The sequence below is a fragment of the Heterodontus francisci genome, chromosome 41, assembly GCF_036365525.1.
Source record: "Heterodontus francisci isolate sHetFra1 chromosome 41, sHetFra1.hap1, whole genome shotgun sequence".
Classification (NCBI taxonomy): domain Eukaryota; kingdom Metazoa; phylum Chordata; class Chondrichthyes; order Heterodontiformes; family Heterodontidae; genus Heterodontus; species Heterodontus francisci.
This window is the reverse complement of record NC_090411.1, coordinates 33,487,738-33,508,839: the sequence shown is the minus strand read 5'-3', so window position 1 is coordinate 33,508,839 and position 21,102 is coordinate 33,487,738. Positions and strand designations below refer to the sequence as shown.

The window sequence follows — 21,102 nt, the reverse complement described above, 5'->3', positions numbered from 1 at the left end:
ATCTTTCAAGTAAACCCAAGATTCCTCCTCAGCCATTGGAATGTCCTGTATGGATGTATATCGGCGTTCTCTAGATTTATTGCATTTGGTAGATAATTGTAATTTTCACACAGCTAAAGGAATGGGATTCCAGACCCTGAATAGCTGGCTTCATTATTTACAAGTTATGGCAATGCAAGCTAGCAAATGCTTGCATTTGCAGTGATTGATAGTATTGCAATTTCCTTCCAGCTCCCTCTTTTCAGGCTGGCAGTAAACACACAATTGTCAGCTGATCAAAGCTCACAATAGTGGGATGAGACAGACCATTAGACCCAACTTGCCTTGTCCATCAAGAATAAAATACTTATATTCCTAATATCATCCATTGGATGATTTAGGAATCAAAAAGTTGACATCCAATACTCCACCCAGAGGGAAAAAGTGATAGCTAAGTTCATGGCAAAGGGCTGTGGAGTAATCAGTTTGTTCTTCAAAAGTAGACAAGTCAGAAGAGTTGATCCCCTGTTGAGAAAAAGGTGACCTGATTAATGACAAATGGAGTCAAGATTTCATAGACATGAGTCAAGGACTCAAATTTTGCAATAGAATCCCAGGCAATTGTTCAGACCCAAAAGATGGATTCTGCTGCTGCAGCAAGAGTGTTGGTCTTTTGATTTTTTAATGCTCAATTCAATCAGCTATTGTGAATCAGTGTTTAATGGAATGAAAGGTGAGACTCCAAGCCAGAGAACATTGAACTGTCAAACTACCTCGTGCTCAATGTCAGTCATGGAGACCAGGCCCTCAGATTGGATGAAAACCCTGCCACAGCAGAAAAACTGAAAAAGTGCTTTGGTGAATCAATTATGCAGCTCAAAAAAAAAAAGTGTACAACTGGTTCACTTTAAAGCAACTTTATTAGAGATAACAAACAAGCTTGAATGTGTCCACTTTGGTTTCAGCCACATTGGATGCCATCAAGTTGAAAACTTGCTTTACAAAGAAAAATTTAAAAATGTCATTTAAACAGTGAAATAGACTTGTGCAATACTAAATGGTAAAAGGTATAACAGCACATGAATAAATTTCTCCAAGTTCATTCATACAAGAGTTAGTTTGTGCAAGTGGAAACAGATCAATGGATGTCTCAAGATCAGTTTGTCACCTGTTAGGAAGGTGGACAGTTCGAGTGCCAGATACTCTGGGCAAATATTGCTCAGCTATTGGACACCATGCAGGGGAAGACAACCCCCACGTCAAGTTCAGGAACAGCAATGCCACCTTCCTAAAGAGGACAGTAGATGAAGTTCATGGGACAGGAGCTCTCTGGATTAACCTTCCCAATTCTTACTTGAGAGAATGGAGTAACTAGATCAGCATTTGCTACACAAAAATCAGGGACCAGTTGAGAGGGAAAAACCCTGTTAATCTGTAGCACCCACAGTGCTTTGTACACCAGTCTTCATAAACACCAATCCATGGAGATGCCATTAGCAACAGACATGAAATTCAGGTTGGAGAGAGAGTTTGACTATTCCTTCCAAAACAAGGTGCAGGAACTTCCAGTGAGACTCCTTTCTTCTAAAGTGAATTATCTGTACCTAGAGGTATAGTCATGATCAGACCTTGTTCCTAGGTATATACAAATGGGATTTTAGGGGGGTGAGCAAAGTAGGATTAGGGGCAAAACCCCCTTACCCAAGGTATGTGGGGGTGGGGGGGGGGGTGCAGAGAACTAGAATTTGTTTAACATTCCCTTACACCCCACCTCCCTGCCCCCACCCCCAAAATTTAGGAAAGGGGAAAGTTCTTCCCTCCCTCACCCCCCAAAAGAAAAAATATTCATCTCTGGCGTTCCATTACATACAGCTTGTTCAAGATCAGTGAATATCAATAATCAAATTTCAGGGCCTTCACTCGAATATCACCCTGTACAGTGAGGAAGGTTATTCTATCCATAGAAGACCGGTTAGGGAACTCCATAACTGAGTCAGGCAACTTAATCTCAAACTTGACTCCAAGGAATGTGATGGAAAGCTGTTCAGACAAAATAAGACAAGATGCGTTAGAAAGGGAAAAGTTGCACATGAGCCTCTTACTCAATATCCTTATTAATACACTAATGAGGGGTCACTCAAAAGGCATGGATAATGGACTAGGTAGACAGAGCCGACAGACATGGGCTGTTAGAATCTCAACCCTTATTGGCACTTGAGTCAATTGGGAAACACTCAACAGGTAGCCAATCCTGTTTGACCTTGCTAGTCACTCAAGCATATGCTGACTAACTTCACATCTGGAACTTTGGTCAATTCTTGATTTATTGCTGAGGTCAGCTATGCAGAAACAGCATTTCTGCTGTCTAAATACAGGCCAACTTCAGTTAGAGCCTCCTACAGCAGTCTGAAATATTAATTGGGCAAATACAAAAAAAAAGTTAGTCCTAATTCATATCAGTCAAGAGCAGAGCTACAGACAGAGTTGGGGGGAGGTGGGAATGCTGCTGCAGTGTTAGATGCCACACCCATTTAGATTGAGGTAGACTCTTAAAACTGAAATATATGCAAAGCAGGCTACAAACCAAGCTCCAGTTAAATAATGGAAAAGCCTGCCACCTACTGAGACATTTAAAGTATAACAATTCTGAAATAAAAACAAGAAATGCTGGAAATACTCAGCTGGTCTGGCAGCACTTGTGGAGAGAGAAGCAGAGTTAACATTTCAGGTCAGTGACCCTTCAGAACTAGCTAATAGAATGTAAAAAGGTTATAAGTAAAGCAGGGGTGGGGTAAGAGATAACAAAGGCGAAGGTGTAAATAGGACAAGGTCACAGAATAGCTGACCAGAAGGTCATGGAGCAAAGACAAACAATGTTAATGGTATGTTGAAAGACAAAGCATTAGTACAGATAGGGTGTTAATGGACTGAAAATTAGGGTGGCACAGTGGTTAGCACGACAGCCTCACAGCTCCAGCGACCTGGGTTCAGTTCTGGGTACTGCCTGTGCAGAGTTTGCAAGTTCTCTGACTGGGTTTCTGCTGGGTGCTCTGGTTTCCTCCCACAGCCAAAGACTTGCAGGTTGATAGGTAAATTGGCCATTGTAAATTGCCCCTAGTGTAGGTAGGTGGTAGGAGAATGGAGGGAAGCTGGGGATGTGGTAGGGAATATGGGATCAATGTAGGATTAGTATAAAAGGGTGGTTGTTGGTCAGCAGACTTGGGTGGGCTGAAGGGCCTGTGCACTGTATTGCTAAAAAAAAAGATAAAATTGAACAGCTGCAAGTACAAACAAACTGGGAAAGTAAACTGAACAAGCTATGAAATAAAACAAAAAGGAAAAATGAAACTAAAATTCCACCCCCCCCCCCCCCCCCCCACCATGCTCTGAAATTATTGAACTCAATGTTCAGTCTGGCAGACTGTAGTGTGCCTAGTTGGTAAATGAGATGCTAGCGCAAGAGCACGAGGAAATGGCAAGCAACCGGTAGCTCAGTCCTGCTTGCGGACTGAGCAGAGATGTTCTGCAAAGCGGTCACCCAGTCTGCGTTTGGTCTCCCCAATGTAGAGGAGACCACATTGTGAGCAGCAAATACAGTATACTACATTGAAAGTACAATTATATCGCTGCTTCACCTGAAAGGAGTGTTTGGGGCCTGGGATAGAGAGGAGGTAAATGGACTGGTATTACACATCCTGCAATTGCAGGGGAAGGTGGTGGGGGTAATGGAGGAGTGGACCAGGGTGTCAATCCCTTCAGAATGCAGACAGGGGAAGGGAAGATGCATTTGGTAGTGGCATCACGCTGGAGGTGGCGGAGGATGATCCTTTGGATACAGAGACTGATGGGGTGGAAAGTGAGGACAAGGAGAACCCTGTTGCGATTCTGGAGGGGGAAGGGGGTGAGGGTAGAGGTGTGGGAAATGGGCTGGACATGGTTGAGGGTCCTCAGTTGAGGAAAAAAAGGAAGACACATCAGAAGTGCTGTCATGGAAGCTAGCATCAAAGCAGATGTGTTGGAGACAGAAACTGGGAGAAGGGAATGGAGTCCTTACAGGAGGTTTTTGATCAGTGAATCAAGGGATTATGGGGGGCAAGTGGGAAAGTAGAGTCGAGGCAGACCAGTCATGATTGTATTGAATGAGGGCAGGTTTGAGGGGCTGAATGGCCTACTCCCATTTCTTAGGAAGGAGAAATTGAGGCAGGTAACCAAAAGCAATCAAAGAGGTAGATTTAGGATCAGCACCATAGAGATTTAGGGAGGCAATTCTAGAGCTTAGGGTCTAAACAGGGCATATTGCAGAACAAGAGTGCTAGCAGACTATGATACAGATTGAATTGTGGCAGAATATGGGGTGATTTGGTGGGGGGGGGGGGGGCTGGTCAGTGGCAGGGGCAAGAAAAAGCAAGTTCCAAATTCTCACTATCCTTTGTGATAAGTCCTTCCTGACATCACCCCTGAATTTTAAAGGTTATGCCCCCTGGTTTCTGGACTCAAGGAAATAATTTCTACCTACTCCATCAATTCTTTTAATCAGATCTTCTATATTATTGTTGGATTTGGTAACCTCATTCAAGTGTCTTTGCAATTCAGCCTCTTGTACCCTGTACTAATCAGATTGCTTGTGGACAAAAATGTTAGCCTGCTATATTATGACAGTTTCAACACGGAACAGTGACCAAGAAAATACCCTTCATGTTCTTCCTGGGGCAGTGTTCTACAGTCACAAGGGGTCTAGAACAGCTGAGCAAGAATCCTTCCAGAGCCTGGCCAGTAAGTGCTAGAACCCAAGAGCTTCATATTCCAAACTTAAATTCAGTCTTGACTCCACTATTGCCAGTTTGACAATAAGTCAGGCATGGAGGTAGAACAGGAACAGGTCATTTGACCCCCTCAAGCCTGTAACCCAAGTTTTCCTCCTTGGCCTGGGAGAATTCAGGCAGCTTCTATCTGAGATAAGAGGAATTAACTGCACATAAACCTTAGACCAAACAAGACCCCACCCCCAGAAGGTGTACAGGCTTGAAGCAGGTCTCCTCAATTAAAAGGACTAGGAACACACATTAGATCACAGCCTCCTTTCCTTTCTCACCTTGAAGCATTCACCCTTCTCAAACAGGAAGGCCTCCTCTCTCTGCTCAGTGCACCACTCACCATCTTCTTTACTGTTACACACAATCACTCTACCAACTTCATCATCATCAAACCTAGGGTTGAAATGCAATGCCAGCTCAGAGTGGTCTCTTCCCAGACTAATTGCAAACCTGCAAAGAGAAAAAAAAAAAAATGTATTAGAGGTCAATGTGTCACCCTGCTGGAAAAAAAAACATTCCAAGAAAATATTGCTGGTGGTATTCTTAAATTCACTTAGGAATATGGGCAAGACGGACATCTTTAGTCCTGCAGTCTGAGTGGTTTTGATACAACTGAATGAAAGGCTTACTAAGTCATTTCATAGGATGGTTGGTGTTGGGCTGGAAATTATAGCTAAACCAAGCAAAAAGATTTCCTTCAAGTTTTTAAAAAAAAAAATTGTGGTTTTAAGAACTCGACTAATACACAATCAAACAGCTTTTAATTATTCCAAAACAGCCATGGTGAGCTTTAACCTCAAACTTAAAAGTTCAGTAACAAATTACACTGATCAGAAGGGCACTTTGGACAATAATTCCTCAGGAGAGGAAGATATTGATTAGATGGAATGGAAGTCAACCATAGATTATGGAAGCTTAATTTTTATAACTTATTGACTGAAGCACTTTGGGATGGCCTGGGTTAGTGAAATCAATTATAGAAATGAATGTCTGTGCCATAGAATTCAATAAAAATAAAGATCCACATTACACTCAACCATGAATATGGGAGGCCTTCATCTAATCCAAGCTAGCATGATGCAGGAATGACTAGACAACTCTTCAACTCTGTCCTAATGAACTAACTAGTGTCCAGCATACACTACCATGCTAGATCCTACTGAATGAGGAAAAAAAACACATTACATCCTAGAATCACTGTCAGTTTCCCCTGCAAATTCAATGCAGTAATTCTTACAAGGCATTCAATTTCTATGCTTCAGCCCAGGGTCCTGAGGTCAACTGGGATTTCTGGTCTGTATTGTTGAACCTCACACTTCCAGCCAATGAAACTAGCATTTGTATAGTGTCTAACACAAAACATCCAAATGTTGCTTCATAACAGCACAGGCAAAAAAAAAAAAAAAAAACTGGCTGAACCAAAAGGATAAATTAGGACATGACTAAGAGTTTGGTTAAAGTTTTTTAAAAAAGGAGCTTTTTAAAAAAAAATATATAGTAGAGACACAGGTTTAGGGAGAACATTCATAGCTCCAGGTCCAGACAATGTTGGGGGTGAAGGAGTGGGCAGTGACATACAAGCAGCCAGAGTTCAGGGAATGCCAAATTCTTGAAGGTTTAGGGCTAGAGGAATTTACAGAGATAGGAGGGACAGTGAGGCAGAGGCAAAGATGAGAATATTTAAAAAGCAATCGACTTTTACCGGTCTGCTTCTGGGTCAATAAACACTTTGATTTTGACAGTGTCACCAATTTTCATGTCAACATCAAACATTTCCAGAACCTGTTGGAACAGGAAAACAAGTGTTGAGACAGCACTAACAGCTCAAATGCATTAGAAGTCCAGTTTAAAATACAACTTCAGGGAAAGTACACCACCCCCCAACTTATTATCTACTGGAAACTAAACTCCACATGACTAGAGAGAAGAAATGTGAATATGCAGTAAATGCTAGAGTTCACCCTGTGCAGTAGTCAAAACTAGTCACCTTATTCATAATGTACTCTGTTACAACCAAGGCAGGAGTAATACACTGTCAATTCAGTCCCAATATGCCACAGATTGCAGCATATTAAAGTTTTCCCATCTACTGGATATTTGCCAAATTAAAACACTTGTGACCAGAAATTAAGACCAAACCAGGTATCTTAACAAATTAAGATTTAATTTAGTAGTTAAGCACTCAAGAAATTGGAGTATAAAGACTTAAACTTATTTTCACAACCCTAATGCACACATGTATTCAAAAAAGTTAAATACTATTTTTAAAAACTAGTAAATAAAATAAGTAGCTGTGTTGCAAGTCCTGGTGAGTTATGTTCCTGATTGGTGAGGTGTCCCAGATTAGAATAATCAGATGTCACTCAGTCTCCAGGTGAATGACAGTCTGTAAAGGATAGGTGTTAAAAGCACTCAGTTCCAGCAGGCGTTAGTTCTTTTAAAGAGTATAGCTACAGGTCTATTTGGATTCAAAAATTGGTCATTTCAATAGAAACTTAAGAGAATTTCAGAAAACAAACAAGAGTCCCTCTTGAAGAGGAATATTCTTTCAGGGATTTTTCCATTAGGCAATAACACAGCCTGTAACTCAATGTAGTTTTTCTGTTAAGAAATATAGACAGCTTCTTCCCTTCAGAGCATGTATTGCTAAACACTAATTCAAGCTGGTTGAAACCAGTCTTTATCCACAATTAAAGTTACAGTACCCCATTTGACCTTCCCTCTCACTGTAGAGAGAAACAGGTACAGCTGCTGGCACACTGCTCAGTCTTAAAGGCACACTTTTTAAACAGAATAAAAACAGTTCCATGACATTCAAGAGCCAAAGTAGTCATGGAAAACCCAATGTGGGCATTTAGCCTTGGCAGGGAATTGTCATGAAGGCATATTCAAGTTTAACAAACATTTAAACTGGTGAGGCAGGATGGGCTAAACCAAAAACTTTCCCATTGTGAAAGCATTAGGATCCCAAAGGAAAAAAGAGTGATGGTCACAAAGTGACTAGCAGCAGAAACAGTGCAACACAAGGCATTTGTAGTAGACCATTCCATTGGATGTATAGTATTCACTAGGATCTAGATTGTTCAGCCTGAAAACTGTACAAAGTACAACATACTCACACTGAAGACACATGGTAACAATGACACCAAGGCATTGAGTGCTCTGAACATGGGCTAAAACGTGGACAGCAAAACAATGTTCAAAAAGACAACAATGTTCATGGAAAGTGGCAAGCCCCAAAGATAGAAACTCCCCTTTCAAAGATGAGTGGGTGGAGATGGAAAATTAATAGAAAAAAAAACCCAATCTATTCTGTATAGTCAAGAGTCAAAAGGATCATGCCATGCAGTTTTTGACCAATGCTAGGCATCTGGATTTAATACTCAAGCCCTGCCCACCAGCCCCCCACTGAAGTTCAGAATTTAGTTTTACTTGCAAAGTAAAACTTCATTGCTGTATTTAAGCCCCAACTTCACAGTGTTGCACAATAAAAAAAAAAAAAAGTGTTTCATCAGGTCACTGTAGATATTGAATACAGAAATGTCCAATTCTGCCGACAAAAAAAGCACAGCAATTAAAGATTAAACTCACTGCTAGTTTTCTAGAGAATTGGCACCAAGTGAATTTGAAATATGAGGCATCCAAGGGGAAAGTCTTGCCTACTAACTGGTTAGACAGCTCATCTGGTTTATAGATTTAGCTCTTGAAGGAAATCTTCAGGCTAAAGATTGACCCGCACAAAGGTTACAAAGTTTTAAAAACTTTTGGATTCACTTCAGAATGAGTAGTCTCCCTTCCTTTGGAAAAAGCCAGTCTCAATTTTGAGAAAGTTAAAAACCAACTCAAAAGTAGATTTTAAGCTCAAAAGCCACGTCATTCTCAATTCCCACACCACTCACTAAAGATGTCAATTTAGCACCGTCAGTTCCTAGAGATCTGACAATTATGGAATCAGAATAATGCAGCTAACCAGCTTTAATCTCGGTCCTCATTACTGACTCCTCTACCACTAGAGAGAGTTTTTATTTGTTAGAGAATTATAGGAAGTGGAAGGTGAAATCAAAAAGGAAAAAAAAAAAATCAGGAAAGCAGAGAGGGCAAGAATGAATATCAGCAAGCAAATTCAAAAAGTGAACCCAAACATGTTTTATCAATACATTAAAGAGTAAAAAGGATAACTAAAGATTAGAACCCATAAAAGATCAAAAAGGTAACATATAGGGGAAGATGTTGGTATGGTCCTTAATGAATACATTGCATTGGCTGTCACAAAAGACAACAATGCAGATATTGTAGTTAAGGAAGAGGGGTGTGAAGTATTGGATATCAACATTAGGGAGAGGGGAAGTATTAATGGGATTAGCATCCTTGAAAAGGTGATAAAATCACAAGGGCTGGATGAAATGTACCCCAGGCTATTTAAAAGCAAGAGGAAATAGTGGAAGGCCTGACCATTTCCTAGTCCTCACTGGATACAGGTGTGGTGCCAGAGGTCTGGCAGACTCCTAACATTGTGCCTCTGTTTAAAGAGAGGCAGACCAACTGAATTACAGGCCAGTCAGTCTAACCTATGTTTCTATTAGGTCTAAAGGGATCGAAGGGTATGGGACAAATGTAGAAACAGGCTACTGAGTTGGATGATCATCCATGATCATAATGAATGGCAGAGCAGGCTCAAAGGGCTGAATGGCCTACTCCCATTTTCTATATTTCAGTAGTGGGCAAATTATTGGAATCTATTCTGAGACAGGATAAACGGCCACTTAGACTGGCACAGGTTAAATCAAGGATAGTCAGCATGGATTTGTTAAGGGAAGATCTTGTTTGACTAAATTTTTTGAAGTAGTAGCAAGGAAGATAGATGAGGGTAGTGCAGTTGTGGTCTACATGGATTTAAGCAAGGAGTTTGGCATGATCCCACATGGCAGACTGGTTAAAAAAAATTCTATGGTATCCAGGGAAATTCAGCAAGGTGAATCCAAAATTCAGTCACAGGAAACATAGGGTAATTGTTGAGGTATTTTTGCAACTGGAGGACTATTTCCAGTGGCATTCCACAGGGCTCAGTACTGGGGCCTCTGCTTTGAGATATATTAACAATTTGGACATAATGTAGGGGGCATGATCAGGAAGTTTGCAAATGACAAAGATTGGCCCTGTGGTAGATAGCGAGGAGGATATCTGTAGGCCCCAAGATGATATTGATAGTCCAGTCAGATGGGCAGAAAAGTGTCAAATGGAATTCAACTCAAATGCAAGGTGATGCATTTGGAGAGGTCAAACAAAGCAAAGGAATACACGATTAATGGAAAAATACTGAGCTGTAGAGGTGGTGAGGGGCCTTGGAGTAAATGTCCACAGATTCCAAAAGGTGGCAGCACAGGTCAATAAAGCGGATAAGACATATGGAATCCTTTCCTTTATTAGCCAAGGTATAGAATACAAGAGCAGGGAAGTTATGCTGGAACTGTATAACTCATTGGTTAGGCCACATCTGTACTGTGTACAGTTCTGGTCACCTCATTACAGAAAAGGATGCAATTGCACTAGAGAGGGTAGGGAGGAGATTTGAGGATGTTGCCAGGACTGGAAAAATGAAGCTATGAGGAAAGATTGGATAGGCTGGGGATGTTCTCCTTGGAAGCAGAGGAAAGATCAGATTGCAATTTTGTACATTTCAAGGGGCCTGGATAGAGTGGATGAGAGGGCCTATTTACCTTAGCAGAGAGGTCAGTGGTTTTTAAAAAAAAAGTGATTGGTAGAAAGGCTAGAGGGGAGTCGAAGAAAAAAATTTTCACTGAGGGTGGAGGAGGTTTGGAACTCACCACCTGAAAGGGTAGTTGAGGCAGAAACCCTCAGCTCATTCAAAAAAAAAAGTCTGGATATGCACCTCAAGAGCTGTAACCTGCAGGACTACGGACCAAATGCTGGAAGGTGGGATTAGACTGGGTGGATTGTTTTGCAGCTGGCACAGACATGGGCCAAGCAGCCTCCATGATTCCCTGCATTGCTGTTTCTAGTACTGCAGGCTGAGGTGGGAACAGGGCCTCAACACAGAGGAATTAGGCATTGTGCAGTGCTCATTTTTGAGAGCAGAAGGACCTGGGTAGCCTAACAATCCAACTTCACCATAGCTGGTGATCAATTCTATGATAGGGACGACTGGGAGCAGAAGTGAAATAATATTTATTGTAGAGTAGCACATCAGTCTGTCATGTTGGACAAAAGACACCATTACAGGTGCCAATACAATAGTTCCTACCTAGTTTTAGCAAAAAAAGCAAACTTTTAAACAACCCGTTTTGTCTCCTTTGTTTTGAGGACATCAGCATCAGGAACTCTGGAGAGAGTGACCTCAAAAACCACCTGGAAACTTATACAAGTTGGATTGATTCCTGAAATATAGTCAATAGCAGGCTTTAGCTCAGCTAGGCAGACCGTTGGTCAGAAGGTTACAGATGTTCAAGTACTTTTTTTCCAAGCTGTTGTAGAACATGGATTACCCATTGCATTCACAGACCCAGGTCACAAACCTCAAAGCTGCTTTCTCATTCAAACGTTTGTAAAAGATTTTTCTAGTGAGTGAGTGAACAAAACGTCACTTCAATAACAAAAGCTCCTGCCAGCTAGCATTTCAGAATCAGCTGTGCTAAAACAGACCCAATCACTTTATTGGTGGATGAGTGTAATGATATTTGCAGCAACTAGATTGGCATGAGCAACCAGATTTTTAAAGTTGCAAAAAAAAAAAAAAAACCCCTCTTGGCCATGGATGTATGCAATGCACACAAAGGCAGAAAACCTGCCATGTAACCCAGTGAAGAGACAATAGCAAATGAGTGGAACCAGTAACGAGCAGATTCTAAACAGTCGGTTTTCCAGCCAGGAACAATACAGGATGAGTGGCAGGTAGCGCAAGTGCTGGACATGAACAAAATGGTGATTACAAGAAAAGTGGTATTCAGATCTTTAAAGAATTACTACACTTCTGATTCTCCCTCATGACCCAGGCTCGCATGAGCACGTTTTCTCCCCAATGCACAGAAACAAAACCACTTTGATCCAGAATACAAAGTTTTACTTGCTGTAATCATAACAAAACCTGATGATCTGAAACCTCCCCAACAGCTACTGGATATCACTAAAATGTGCACCGCCACGTCAGCTGTGGATTCAGGAGACCTGGACATAATCCAGGCTGGTACCTCCAGTGCCACAATGTCAGATGCACCACCCTTCAGATAAGATAAGATAAGATATTAACCCAAGGCTTGTCAGCCCTCAAGTGGGGATAAATGATCCCAGGACACCATTATGAAAGACAGCAGGGAGAGTGCTCCCTGGTGTCTTGCCCAATATTTATCACACAACCAATCTGGTCATTACCACATTGCTGTTCAAGGAAATCTTGCTATGTGCAAATTGGCGGTCACATTTCCTATATTACAACAGTGACACTTCAAAAGTAATTGGCTATAAAGCAACTTGGGATATGTGAAAGGCACTAGAGAAATATCAGTTTAATAACACTCCAGTAGAAGTCAGCCCAATCTTAGTCATCAGGACCTTAAACAGTTATGCATTGCAACATAATGCTAACAGGCCAGTTTTTTTTTTAAGTTTTGTAAACAATTTTCAGATGCAGGAATGTAACATTTGTTAAGAGTTCTGACCTATTAGAGATTAAATAGACAACCAATAACATTTGTAAGCCAATGAGTTGTTCTGTCTGCTGAGAGCAGGAGATTCTCAGGGAACCAGATCTATGAACTACAATTTATGACAGGTTTCCAAAAAAAAAAATCAATTGAAGCTTTATTCTGCAAAAAAGCCATTATCTCAAGTCATATTCATTGGAGGAATCAGTCAGGTCATTACCTTTTTCAACTCACAATTTTTTATACCACTACAGCTCCCAACCATTCAACATCCTCAAACCTATTGATATGAACTGCTTAATGTCAATTGTAATTACTACCTTTTGCACAGCAACTAATTGTTGATTTAAAAAAACAAAGTCTTCACCTACAGATTAAAGGCCCTGATGAGAAACACAGACCCTAGTTTTAAACCAGCTAACAGTATGCCACTTCAAGACAATTATACAACTCACTTCTAGCTGCACTTCAGTTAGATCAACTCAGTGTTAGTTTAATACTCACAGTCTTCATAGCCACTCGTTTTCTTTTCCTCTCCCTCTCTCAGCTTCCAGTTACAACTAGCTTCCTAACAGAACATATAAAACAATTGCAACAGCCAGAGCCCTATATCAGCACCATCGTCATCTGATAACACATGATTGGCACTTAAGATTATCCAATCAGTGCATTTATTCTCAACCAGCCCCTACCCATTTGCCCACCCTTTGGAGTCAGCACCCAATCAAGTGCCAGGCACTCCAATTTATCCAATCAAAGGTTTGCAAGGAGCTGCTAGTACAATTAGCTGGGATGAAGCTGCTGAAAAAAGCATGTTTTGGGGGCAAGTGTTGTGTTAAAGGCATATGGTGATAAATTAGGTGCATATTTATCTGTCAGAGTTTCTGCCTCAGTAACACTTTCAGATGGTTTTCTGTTCTTTTCAAGGTGAAATACAGGGATCACTTTGTACCGGGTAAGTGAGACGAAAACATAGCTACCCGTCCCGAACCCGACCAGACCTGGCGACATGTGTCGGGTTCGGGTCGGGTGGGGTCTCTCTTCCGGGTCCGGCATTCGGGCTTGAGACGGGTCGGGCTGGACGGGGACATGGTGCTGCCTTGCTCAGGGTGGGAACGTCTTCATGATTCTGCAGGAATAGCCTGCTGCCGGAACAGACAATCACAACATTTGGACAAGGTAAGTTTGATATAATTAACTTTATTAGCCGGGTCGCGTCGGACGCCGGAAAAAATCAAAGGACTCGGCCCGGGTCGTGTTTCAATTTCATACCCAAGCAGGCCTTTAAGTGAGACTGCCAGAGGGACTAGAGAGTTTTTTTGGAAGGCAGAGGAGATCATTTATGAATGGTGTGTCTGAGCTTGCTGGAAAAGGTTACAGAGATAGGGAAGGGTGAGGCCTTGAAGGATTTAAACATGAGTGTGAGAAATTTAAAATTGAGCCATTTTTTATTCATTCATGGGATATGGGCATTGCTGGTAAGGCGAACATTTATTGCCCATTCCTAATTGGTGGTCGTGAGCTGCCTTATTGAATCATTGCAGTGCATGTGGTATAGGTACATCCACAGTGTTGTTAGGGAGAGAGTTCCAGGATTTTGACCCAGCAATAATGAAGGAACGGTGATATATTTTCATGTCAGAATGATTTGTGACTTTGGAGAGGAACTTGTGAAGGTGGTGGTGTTCCCATGTGCCTCCTGCCCTTGTTCTTCTAGGTGGTAAGAGGTCACGGATTTAGAAGGTGCTGTCAAAGGAGCCTTGGCAAATTGCTGCAGTACATCTTGTAGATGGTACACACTGCTGCCGCTGTGCATTGGTGGTGGAGAGAATGTTTAAGGTAGTAGATGGGGTGCCGATCAAGCAGGCTGAAATGGTGTTGAGCTTCTTGAATGTTGTTGAAGCTGCATTCATCCAGGCAAGTGAGGAGTATTCCATCACACTCCCGACATGTCTTGTGGATATGCTTTGGGGAGTTAGGTGAGTTACTCACTGCTTAATTCCCAGCCTCTGACAGTACTCTTGTAACCACAGTATCTATGCGATTGTTCCTGTTAAGTTTTTCATCAATGGTAGCCCCCAAGAGGTTTATGGTGGGAGATTCAGCAATAGTAATGCTGCTGAATTTCAAGGGGAGATGGTTAGACACTGTTGTTGAATATGGTCATTGCCTGGCACTTGTGTGGCGCCAATGTTACTTACCACATATCAGCCCGAGCCTGAATGTTGTCCAGGTTTTTTTCTGTACGTGGGCACAGATTGCTTTATCAGCTGAGCAGTTACAAATGGGACTGAACGCTCTGCAATCATCACACTTCTCTCCTTATGAGAGAGGTCATTGATGAAGCACTACCCTGAGGAACTCCTGCAGCAATATTCGGGAGCTAAGATGGCTGGCCTCCAACAACCATCTTCCTTTATGTTAGGTATGACTCCTACTAGTGGAGAGTTTTCCCCAATTCCCATGGACTTCAATTCTACTTGGGTTGTTTGATGCCACACTCGGTTGAATGCTGTTTTGATGACAAGGGCAGTCACTCTCACCTCTAGAATTCTTTGGCCACCCAGCGCAGAAGAGGACCTCCGTGTCAGACTGCTCCTAGACCATCAGCCCAAGCAGAGTGCAGTCAAGGGGACTGTTCAATCCAGCTACCTGCATCTCTTCTGCGGCTATGCAGATGGAGAGGCAGTGTCTGTCAGTACGCATGAAGCATTCATGAACAGTGGGCACCAGCCAGGCTAGAGTGTGTAGTTAACACAGACAACAATATGATTTCATTCAGTAAGTTTTGAGTTTTACTGACAATTTAGACTTTCATTGTTGGTAAGACAGAGGTGAGATCAAACGCAGAGACTTTGTCCCTGCGAGTTTATTTCAATGCATAGAAAAGCCCCTACCCTCTCCTTTTGGGCCTAAGCACTCTTTCGTTACTAAAACTGTCTGTGTGTAGCTTGCTAGGCATGACGGGAGGAACAAAGGCTTTCTCTGTGCAGATGACAGAGTTAATCAACTACAGGGTGCAAAGGTAGTGAACTCAGATAATAAAAACCAAGAAATGCTGGAACCACTCAGCAGATCTGGCAGCATTTGTGGAAAGAGAAGCAGAGTTAACGTTTCGGGTCAGTGACCCTTCTTCGTGAACTCATAGGTTGGTCCCGAATGCATCTGGAATATTTCAGCTTCAATGTGTTCCTAATGGACCAGAATCCTGAGCACCACAAACTGGCAATGAGATTCAAGAAACCACAAGGGTAGTTTTTGTGGAAACTGTTGTTGTGGCTGGGATAAGAACTCTGAGGAGCGAGGAGACCTTTCCCTGATATGTTGTCGGGGTAAAATGAAGAGGGGTGGGAGGAGGCTCATATGGAGGGACTAAAAAGCCTCTTTGTGTTGTAAATACTCCATACCCAGTTCATAGTGTAGCTAAACTTAGAATATTCAGTCTCGACACCGACTAGGCAAACCAAAAATAAACACAAATTGACACTGAAACTGGTTCTAATTTTATTTTCCATGATTCTGACTCGAACACTCGTTTCTTTAAAATTCCATAAATACAGCGAGCGGAATGATCTGGAATTCAGCTGCGGATCAGTGGTACTTCCTCCAACGCTCATGCTCTGTCAGAGGAAGAAAGATGACAAACCATCAAAGGAAAAATTGGCAACAATTGATCACTGAAATCTACTGACCTGTCTCAGTGCGTCAGCTCTACAGCTTGGAAAAGAACTTGCACTGCTATAGCACCTATCACAACCTCAGGATGTGCCAAAGTGCTTTAGAGCAAATGAAGCATAATGTAGGGGAACACAGCAGCGAATGTGCACACAGCAAGCTCCCACAAATGGCAATGCAATGATAACCAGATCACCTTTTTATTGATGATAGAGGGACAAATATTGACCCGAGCACTGGGGAGAACTCCCTTGCTCTTTTGAAATAGGACCATGAATCTTTTACGTCCACTCGAAGGCACAGAGTCTCGGTTTAATGTCTCATCCAAAAGACAGCACCTGAGTGCAGCACTCCCTCAGCACTCCGCTGGGAGTGTCAGCCTGGATCTTCTGCTCAAGTCCCTGGAGTGGGACTTGAACCCACAACCTTCTGACTCAGAATTCATCCTCATACACTACACAACCGCCTCAAGTTTAATAAGAGCAAGAAGATTCTTGCATGGTTCCCTGCCATTCACATCACATTCTGCCCAGCTCCTGGATGCCTTAAACTGACTGCCCGTGTAAACCGGATGCATTTTCAGGGTAATTACGGGTCCTTTGTGGGGTGGATTTCAGGACAAATCACCACTGTGACTACAGTAAGTTTTATTATAGTCACCCCACTCCACCAAAGGGAATTCCAAAAGTGGGGGAGCTGCAAACAACATGGATACGAAAATAAGTATCTTACCAATTTCAAAGGATGCTGGCAAGGTAAACTTATTGCCCGGCCCCAGCTGCTGAAGGCGGCAGTGGTGGACCTTCAAAGATCCCACAAAAGGTGCCCAATGCAATGCTGACGTTGTTGCAGATGACACTTCCTGGGATGTGGGCACCGCTGGCAAGGCCAGCATTTATTTGCTGATTTCTTAGTTGCCCCTGTGGTAGTTATTTATTTATTTGTTTAATTTATTTATTTAGAGATACAGCACTGAAACAGGCCCTTCGGCCCACCGAGTCTGTGCCGACCAACCACCCATTTATACTAATCCTACACTAATCCCATATTCCGACCACATCCCCACCTAGTGGTAGTGAGTCATCTTCCTCAACCTCTGCAGTCCATATGGTGAAGGCGTTCCCACAGTGCTGCTGGACAGGGCATTCCAAAATATTTCCCAGATAGTGATTGAGATCGGAAAATAAATTCTCAGGATGTGGGTGTTGCTGACAAGGCCTGCATTAATTGCCCATCCCCTTGTTGCCTTAATAGCTTGAGTGGCTTGCTAGGAAGTTAAGAGTCAGAGCCAACTCTGCCCCTACTAACAGAAGGCCCAACTTACTTAGGTGATCATACTCCCAGACGTAACTGATGAGAACGTAACCAGACAGCAACATGGCGACACCACCGATCCCACCTCGCTTCACATTAATATACTTGTTGTAGTACCGGTTATGGCCTGGAGAGAGGGGAAAGAAGCAGCATGGGACAGGTTAAAACATGGCCATTACCAGCTCAATTTCAAATTAGTGAAAACTGCAGGGTTGTCACTCAGGCTATTTAAATATGTTACAAAATCTATACAGGAAACTGCACTAACCAACGCAATCTCACATAATTAGCTTCCTGCACTTCCCCCACCTTTCTCCTGAAGACATGGACTCGGGTCACATCTCAATGGTTACTCGCCCATGCTTCTTTCACAAGACAGCAGGCAAGTGTCATCGATCTATTCAACTATGAAGGGCATCAGAAATGATCCAGAGCCACACAAGCACCTTCACTCAGGGGTCAGTGGATCGCAATAAAGGGCAGGAATATTTGTTGCTTTCTCCCTATAGCTCCCCGTACCTTTTCTTCCCTCTTAAGCCAGGGCACTGACACCATCTACAACTTTATTGCTGCCCTCAGCACAGACCAGAGATGTGCAAAACACAAGTGCACAAATGTGCTTACACAAGTGCATGATTCATAGATGGAGAACCATCCTGTTCCTACCCTCAACCCGCCTGAACTAGCTAAAAGGAAGTTCTCTTTCACTTCCCAACTGCCCCCAATTCAATCCCAAGACATATACAAGGCAAACAATGTGCTGTTCAGGGAAAAAAATTCAACAGGCACAAAGACTGATTAAAGGAAGCGTGCAATAAGTATTCCTGTTTTTGCATTACAATTTGCTGCACAATTATTCCCATATCAGCTCAGATCACACCCTCACCTCGACGTAGAGCCTCTAGAACGCCATTGGGAGTGAAATCTCGTGTGGTGATCCATCGAGAAAGCTCTCCCAGCTTCACATCCATCAGACGCTTCTCCGTAACTGGAACTGCTGACACAGAAACAAAGGTCAAAAGAGGTCAGCATTTAAGATTGGGGGGTTGGGGGGTTGGGGGGGGGGGGGGGGGAGCATAGCAGGTAAAATGAGAAATCATAATTAAGCTTACAAATATCTTAACTATTCATTCATGGGATCTGGGCATCACTGGCAAGGCCAGCAAATACTGCCCAACCCTAGTTACCCCGAGAAGGTGGTGGTGAGCCACTTTCTTGAACTGTTGTATGTCCTTTACCGCACGGACTGCAAGGGTCAGTGTGACTCGGTTAGTTATCATCCTAGCCCAAGTCAAGCTGATTTTGGGTGCAAACTCCACTCCAGAGACTTGATAACATAATCTGGGCTGATGTACTCGATAGAAATTTACTCATCCAAAATCTCACACTCAAACCGTCAGTCTCAACCCCCTTCAATAAACAATTCAAAAGTTCTGTCCCACCCAGAGCTATCGAAATGCATTCAATTAACACCTCCTTAATAAATCTTAAATTTTCTTTCTAAACAAGGAAATACCAAGCCTGATGCAAATATTTGAAAGCCCAGTTACAACTTGGAGTCTTTTTCATTTAACCTTAGCACCAAACCAATGTTATATACATTATGTCCACAATCACTCCCAGAAAATTAAGATGCATATAGATAATATATAGTGAGTATGCAGACAGCATCAGTAAACCTCAACAAATAAGATTAACTCCTCTTTTTCCCCCCACTTCCTTGCTGGCAACATTATGCGGAGTTATTCAGCCCTGACCAATTAATCTGCTCCTTTTATAAAAAGGTTGAATGCTGTATCTTATCTCTGGATGAGATTCCCCAATACACTCTGATCCCCAACAGACCAGAAGCTCACAGCTTCTCTCGATGAGTTAAGACTGCACCTCGGATCATCCCTGATGGAGCAGTTCACAATCCATCTCTTTCTGCAATAGATTGCCTCCTGACTCTGAACCCCACTACACTAGCTTACAGTCCCTTCTCTTTGGGTTAGATTCTCCCGAGTTCATTCTGAACCCACCCCCCCCCCAATGTACCAGTTCACAGTCCCTTTCTCTCTCTGTTAGACTATACCCCAGTTCACTCAAACCCGATAGGGGCACAGCCAATCTCTTTGGCTTAGATTCCACTCTGAACCCTAATAGACCAGTTCCCAACCCCTTCTGTCTGGTAGATTCCACCTCTCCCCCCCCAGCTCATTCTATCCCAGGAGACTGAGTGTACACTGGCTCCCAGCACCTCTCTATGGGAGATTTGCACACCCAGCTCACTGTGCCCCAGTTCCAACCCCTGCCTCTGGGAGATTCCCTCTCTTTCCCCTCAACCCCCCAGCTCACTACCCCAGTCCTAACCCCTCTGCTCTGCCCCAATTCCTGTCACTCAATGGCCTCCAGGGATGAGCTCCGGCTGACTCAGGGTGACCTTGCCCAGAGGTTGTCTTCCCTTTTGCCTCAGCTTCAGCCTCTCCCCGTATCTGTATCGTAGTCGCAACCGCGGGATACACTGTATCAGGTGCAGCCCCTATGGAACGCCAATGTATCCACCTACGGATACAATGTATCCACTCCTCACCCGGCCTGTCCGCCATCTTCCAGCAGCCTCCCACTGTGCGTGCCCTGCAAACAGCCACAGCGTGCTGGCGTCACTTAACTGATAACCCAGTCTCCCAATAGTATGGGGACCTTTAGGGGGCGGGCAACAGGTCGGACCAATCAGAGGCGACCTGCCAGCTGACCATTTTTTTTCAGGCCTTGTCCCTTTTTTAATAGAATTCAAATTGTTTTTTGTCTTTCTTCCCCTGAAGTTTTTTTTTAACTTTTATAAGATCTGCCTGATTTTAGAAAGGCAAATGTTCTCGGTTAAAATTGCTCACATTTGTAGAGCACCTTTTATTTGGATGAATACTTTTTGTGCACTTTGCCTTGCCATACACACGTGACCTCTGATATCATACAGAGTCATTTGCAGTCCAGGAGGAGGCCATTCGGCCCATTGAGTCCATGCCAGCTCTCCACAGAGTTATCCAATCAGTCCCATTCCTCGGCTCGATCCCTGTAGTGCTGCAAGTCCATTTCCCTCAAGTGGCCATCCAACTTCCTCTTGAAGTCATTGACGTAAATAAAGGCTTTTGCTATTTTATACACCACGTGGAACATGGTGTCAAACATCAGTAGCCGGGATTTGTGAGTATTTTATAGTGCCTTTCACAACCTCAGGTCCAAATGTGCTTCACAGCCAATGAAGTACTTTTTGAAGAGTGGTCACGGTTATAACGTAGGAAAAGCAGCAACCAGTTTGCACACAGGAAGATCCCACAAACAACAATGTGACAATAACCAGATAATCTGTTCTAGCGATGTTGATTGAGGGATAAATATTGGCCAGGACACCAGGGAGAACTCCCCTCCCGTCTTCTTAAAAATATTTTGAGTCCGCCTGAGAGGGCAGCCTGAGCCTCAGTTTAACATCTCATTCAAAAGAGGGCACCTATGACAGTGCAGCACTCCCTCAGTACTGCACAGGGAGTGACAGTAGATTTTTGTGCTCATGTCTATATTTTATAATTCTATATTAAAAACAAATTGCAGGGTTATGGGGAAAAGTAGGGGAGTGAGACTAGGTGAGTTGCTTTTGCAGAGAGCCAGCATGTACATGACTGGCT

The 21,102-nt window shown here is 43.0% G+C and overlaps 2 protein-coding genes across 5 annotated transcripts; both read right to left on the bottom strand.

The window, feature by feature from the left end:
* Positions 1-880: 880 nt before the first annotated feature.
* On the bottom strand, positions 881-13,084 carry LOC137353465 (16 kDa beta-galactoside-binding lectin-like). Its single transcript, XM_068019778.1, has 4 exons — positions 12,956-13,084; positions 6,496-6,575; positions 5,072-5,243; positions 881-2,019 (listed from the first exon to the last, which is right to left on the bottom strand). Exons 1-4 carry the CDS (start codon positions 12,962-12,964, stop codon positions 1,873-1,875), a joined length of 408 nt encoding a protein of 135 aa, XP_067875879.1. The 5' UTR covers positions 12,965-13,084; the 3' UTR covers positions 881-1,872.
* A 2,847-nt stretch (positions 13,085-15,931) lies between these two features.
* LOC137353697 (ATP synthase subunit f, mitochondrial-like) lies at positions 15,932-20,098 on the bottom strand. 4 transcript variants are annotated; one of them, XM_068020060.1, is made up of 4 exons: positions 20,013-20,098; positions 18,327-18,434; positions 17,451-17,567; positions 15,932-16,071 (listed from the first exon to the last, which is right to left on the bottom strand). In XM_068020060.1, the coding sequence occupies exons 1-4, from the start codon at positions 20,026-20,028 to the stop codon at positions 16,043-16,045; spliced, it is 270 nt and encodes an 89-aa protein (XP_067876161.1). In that variant the 5' UTR covers positions 20,029-20,098; the 3' UTR covers positions 15,932-16,042. The 4 variants fall into 4 exon arrangements, with proteins under 4 accessions (XP_067876161.1, XP_067876160.1, XP_067876159.1 ...); XM_068020059.1 differs by having other exon boundaries at positions 18,327-18,437; positions 20,013-20,080; XM_068020058.1 differs by having other exon boundaries at positions 19,989-20,065.
* Between the last annotated feature and the right edge of the window lie 1,004 nt (positions 20,099-21,102).

Coding starts and splice junctions, on each gene's coding strand:
- LOC137353465 (XM_068019778.1), bottom strand. Junction 5,244..6,495: donor ATTGACCCAGAAGCAGACCG/GTAAAAGTCGAT, acceptor TTCTCTTTGCAG/GTTTGCAATTAGTCTGGGAA. Junction 2,020..5,071: donor AGAAGGGTGAATGCTTCAAG/GTGAGAAAGGAA, acceptor TTGTCTGAACAG/CTTTCCATCACATTCCTTGG.
- LOC137353697 (XM_068020057.1), bottom strand. CDS start 20,028: ATGGCGGACAGGCCGGGTGAGGAGTGGATACATTGTATCC. Junction 18,438..19,988: donor GGAGTGGATACATTGTATCC/GTAGGTGGATAC, acceptor TTTCTGTGTCAG/CAGTTCCAGTTACGGAGAAG. Junction 16,072..17,450: donor CTGGGAGTATGATCACCTAA/GTAAGTTGGGCC, acceptor TTCCTCTGACAG/AGCATGAGCGTTGGAGGAAG.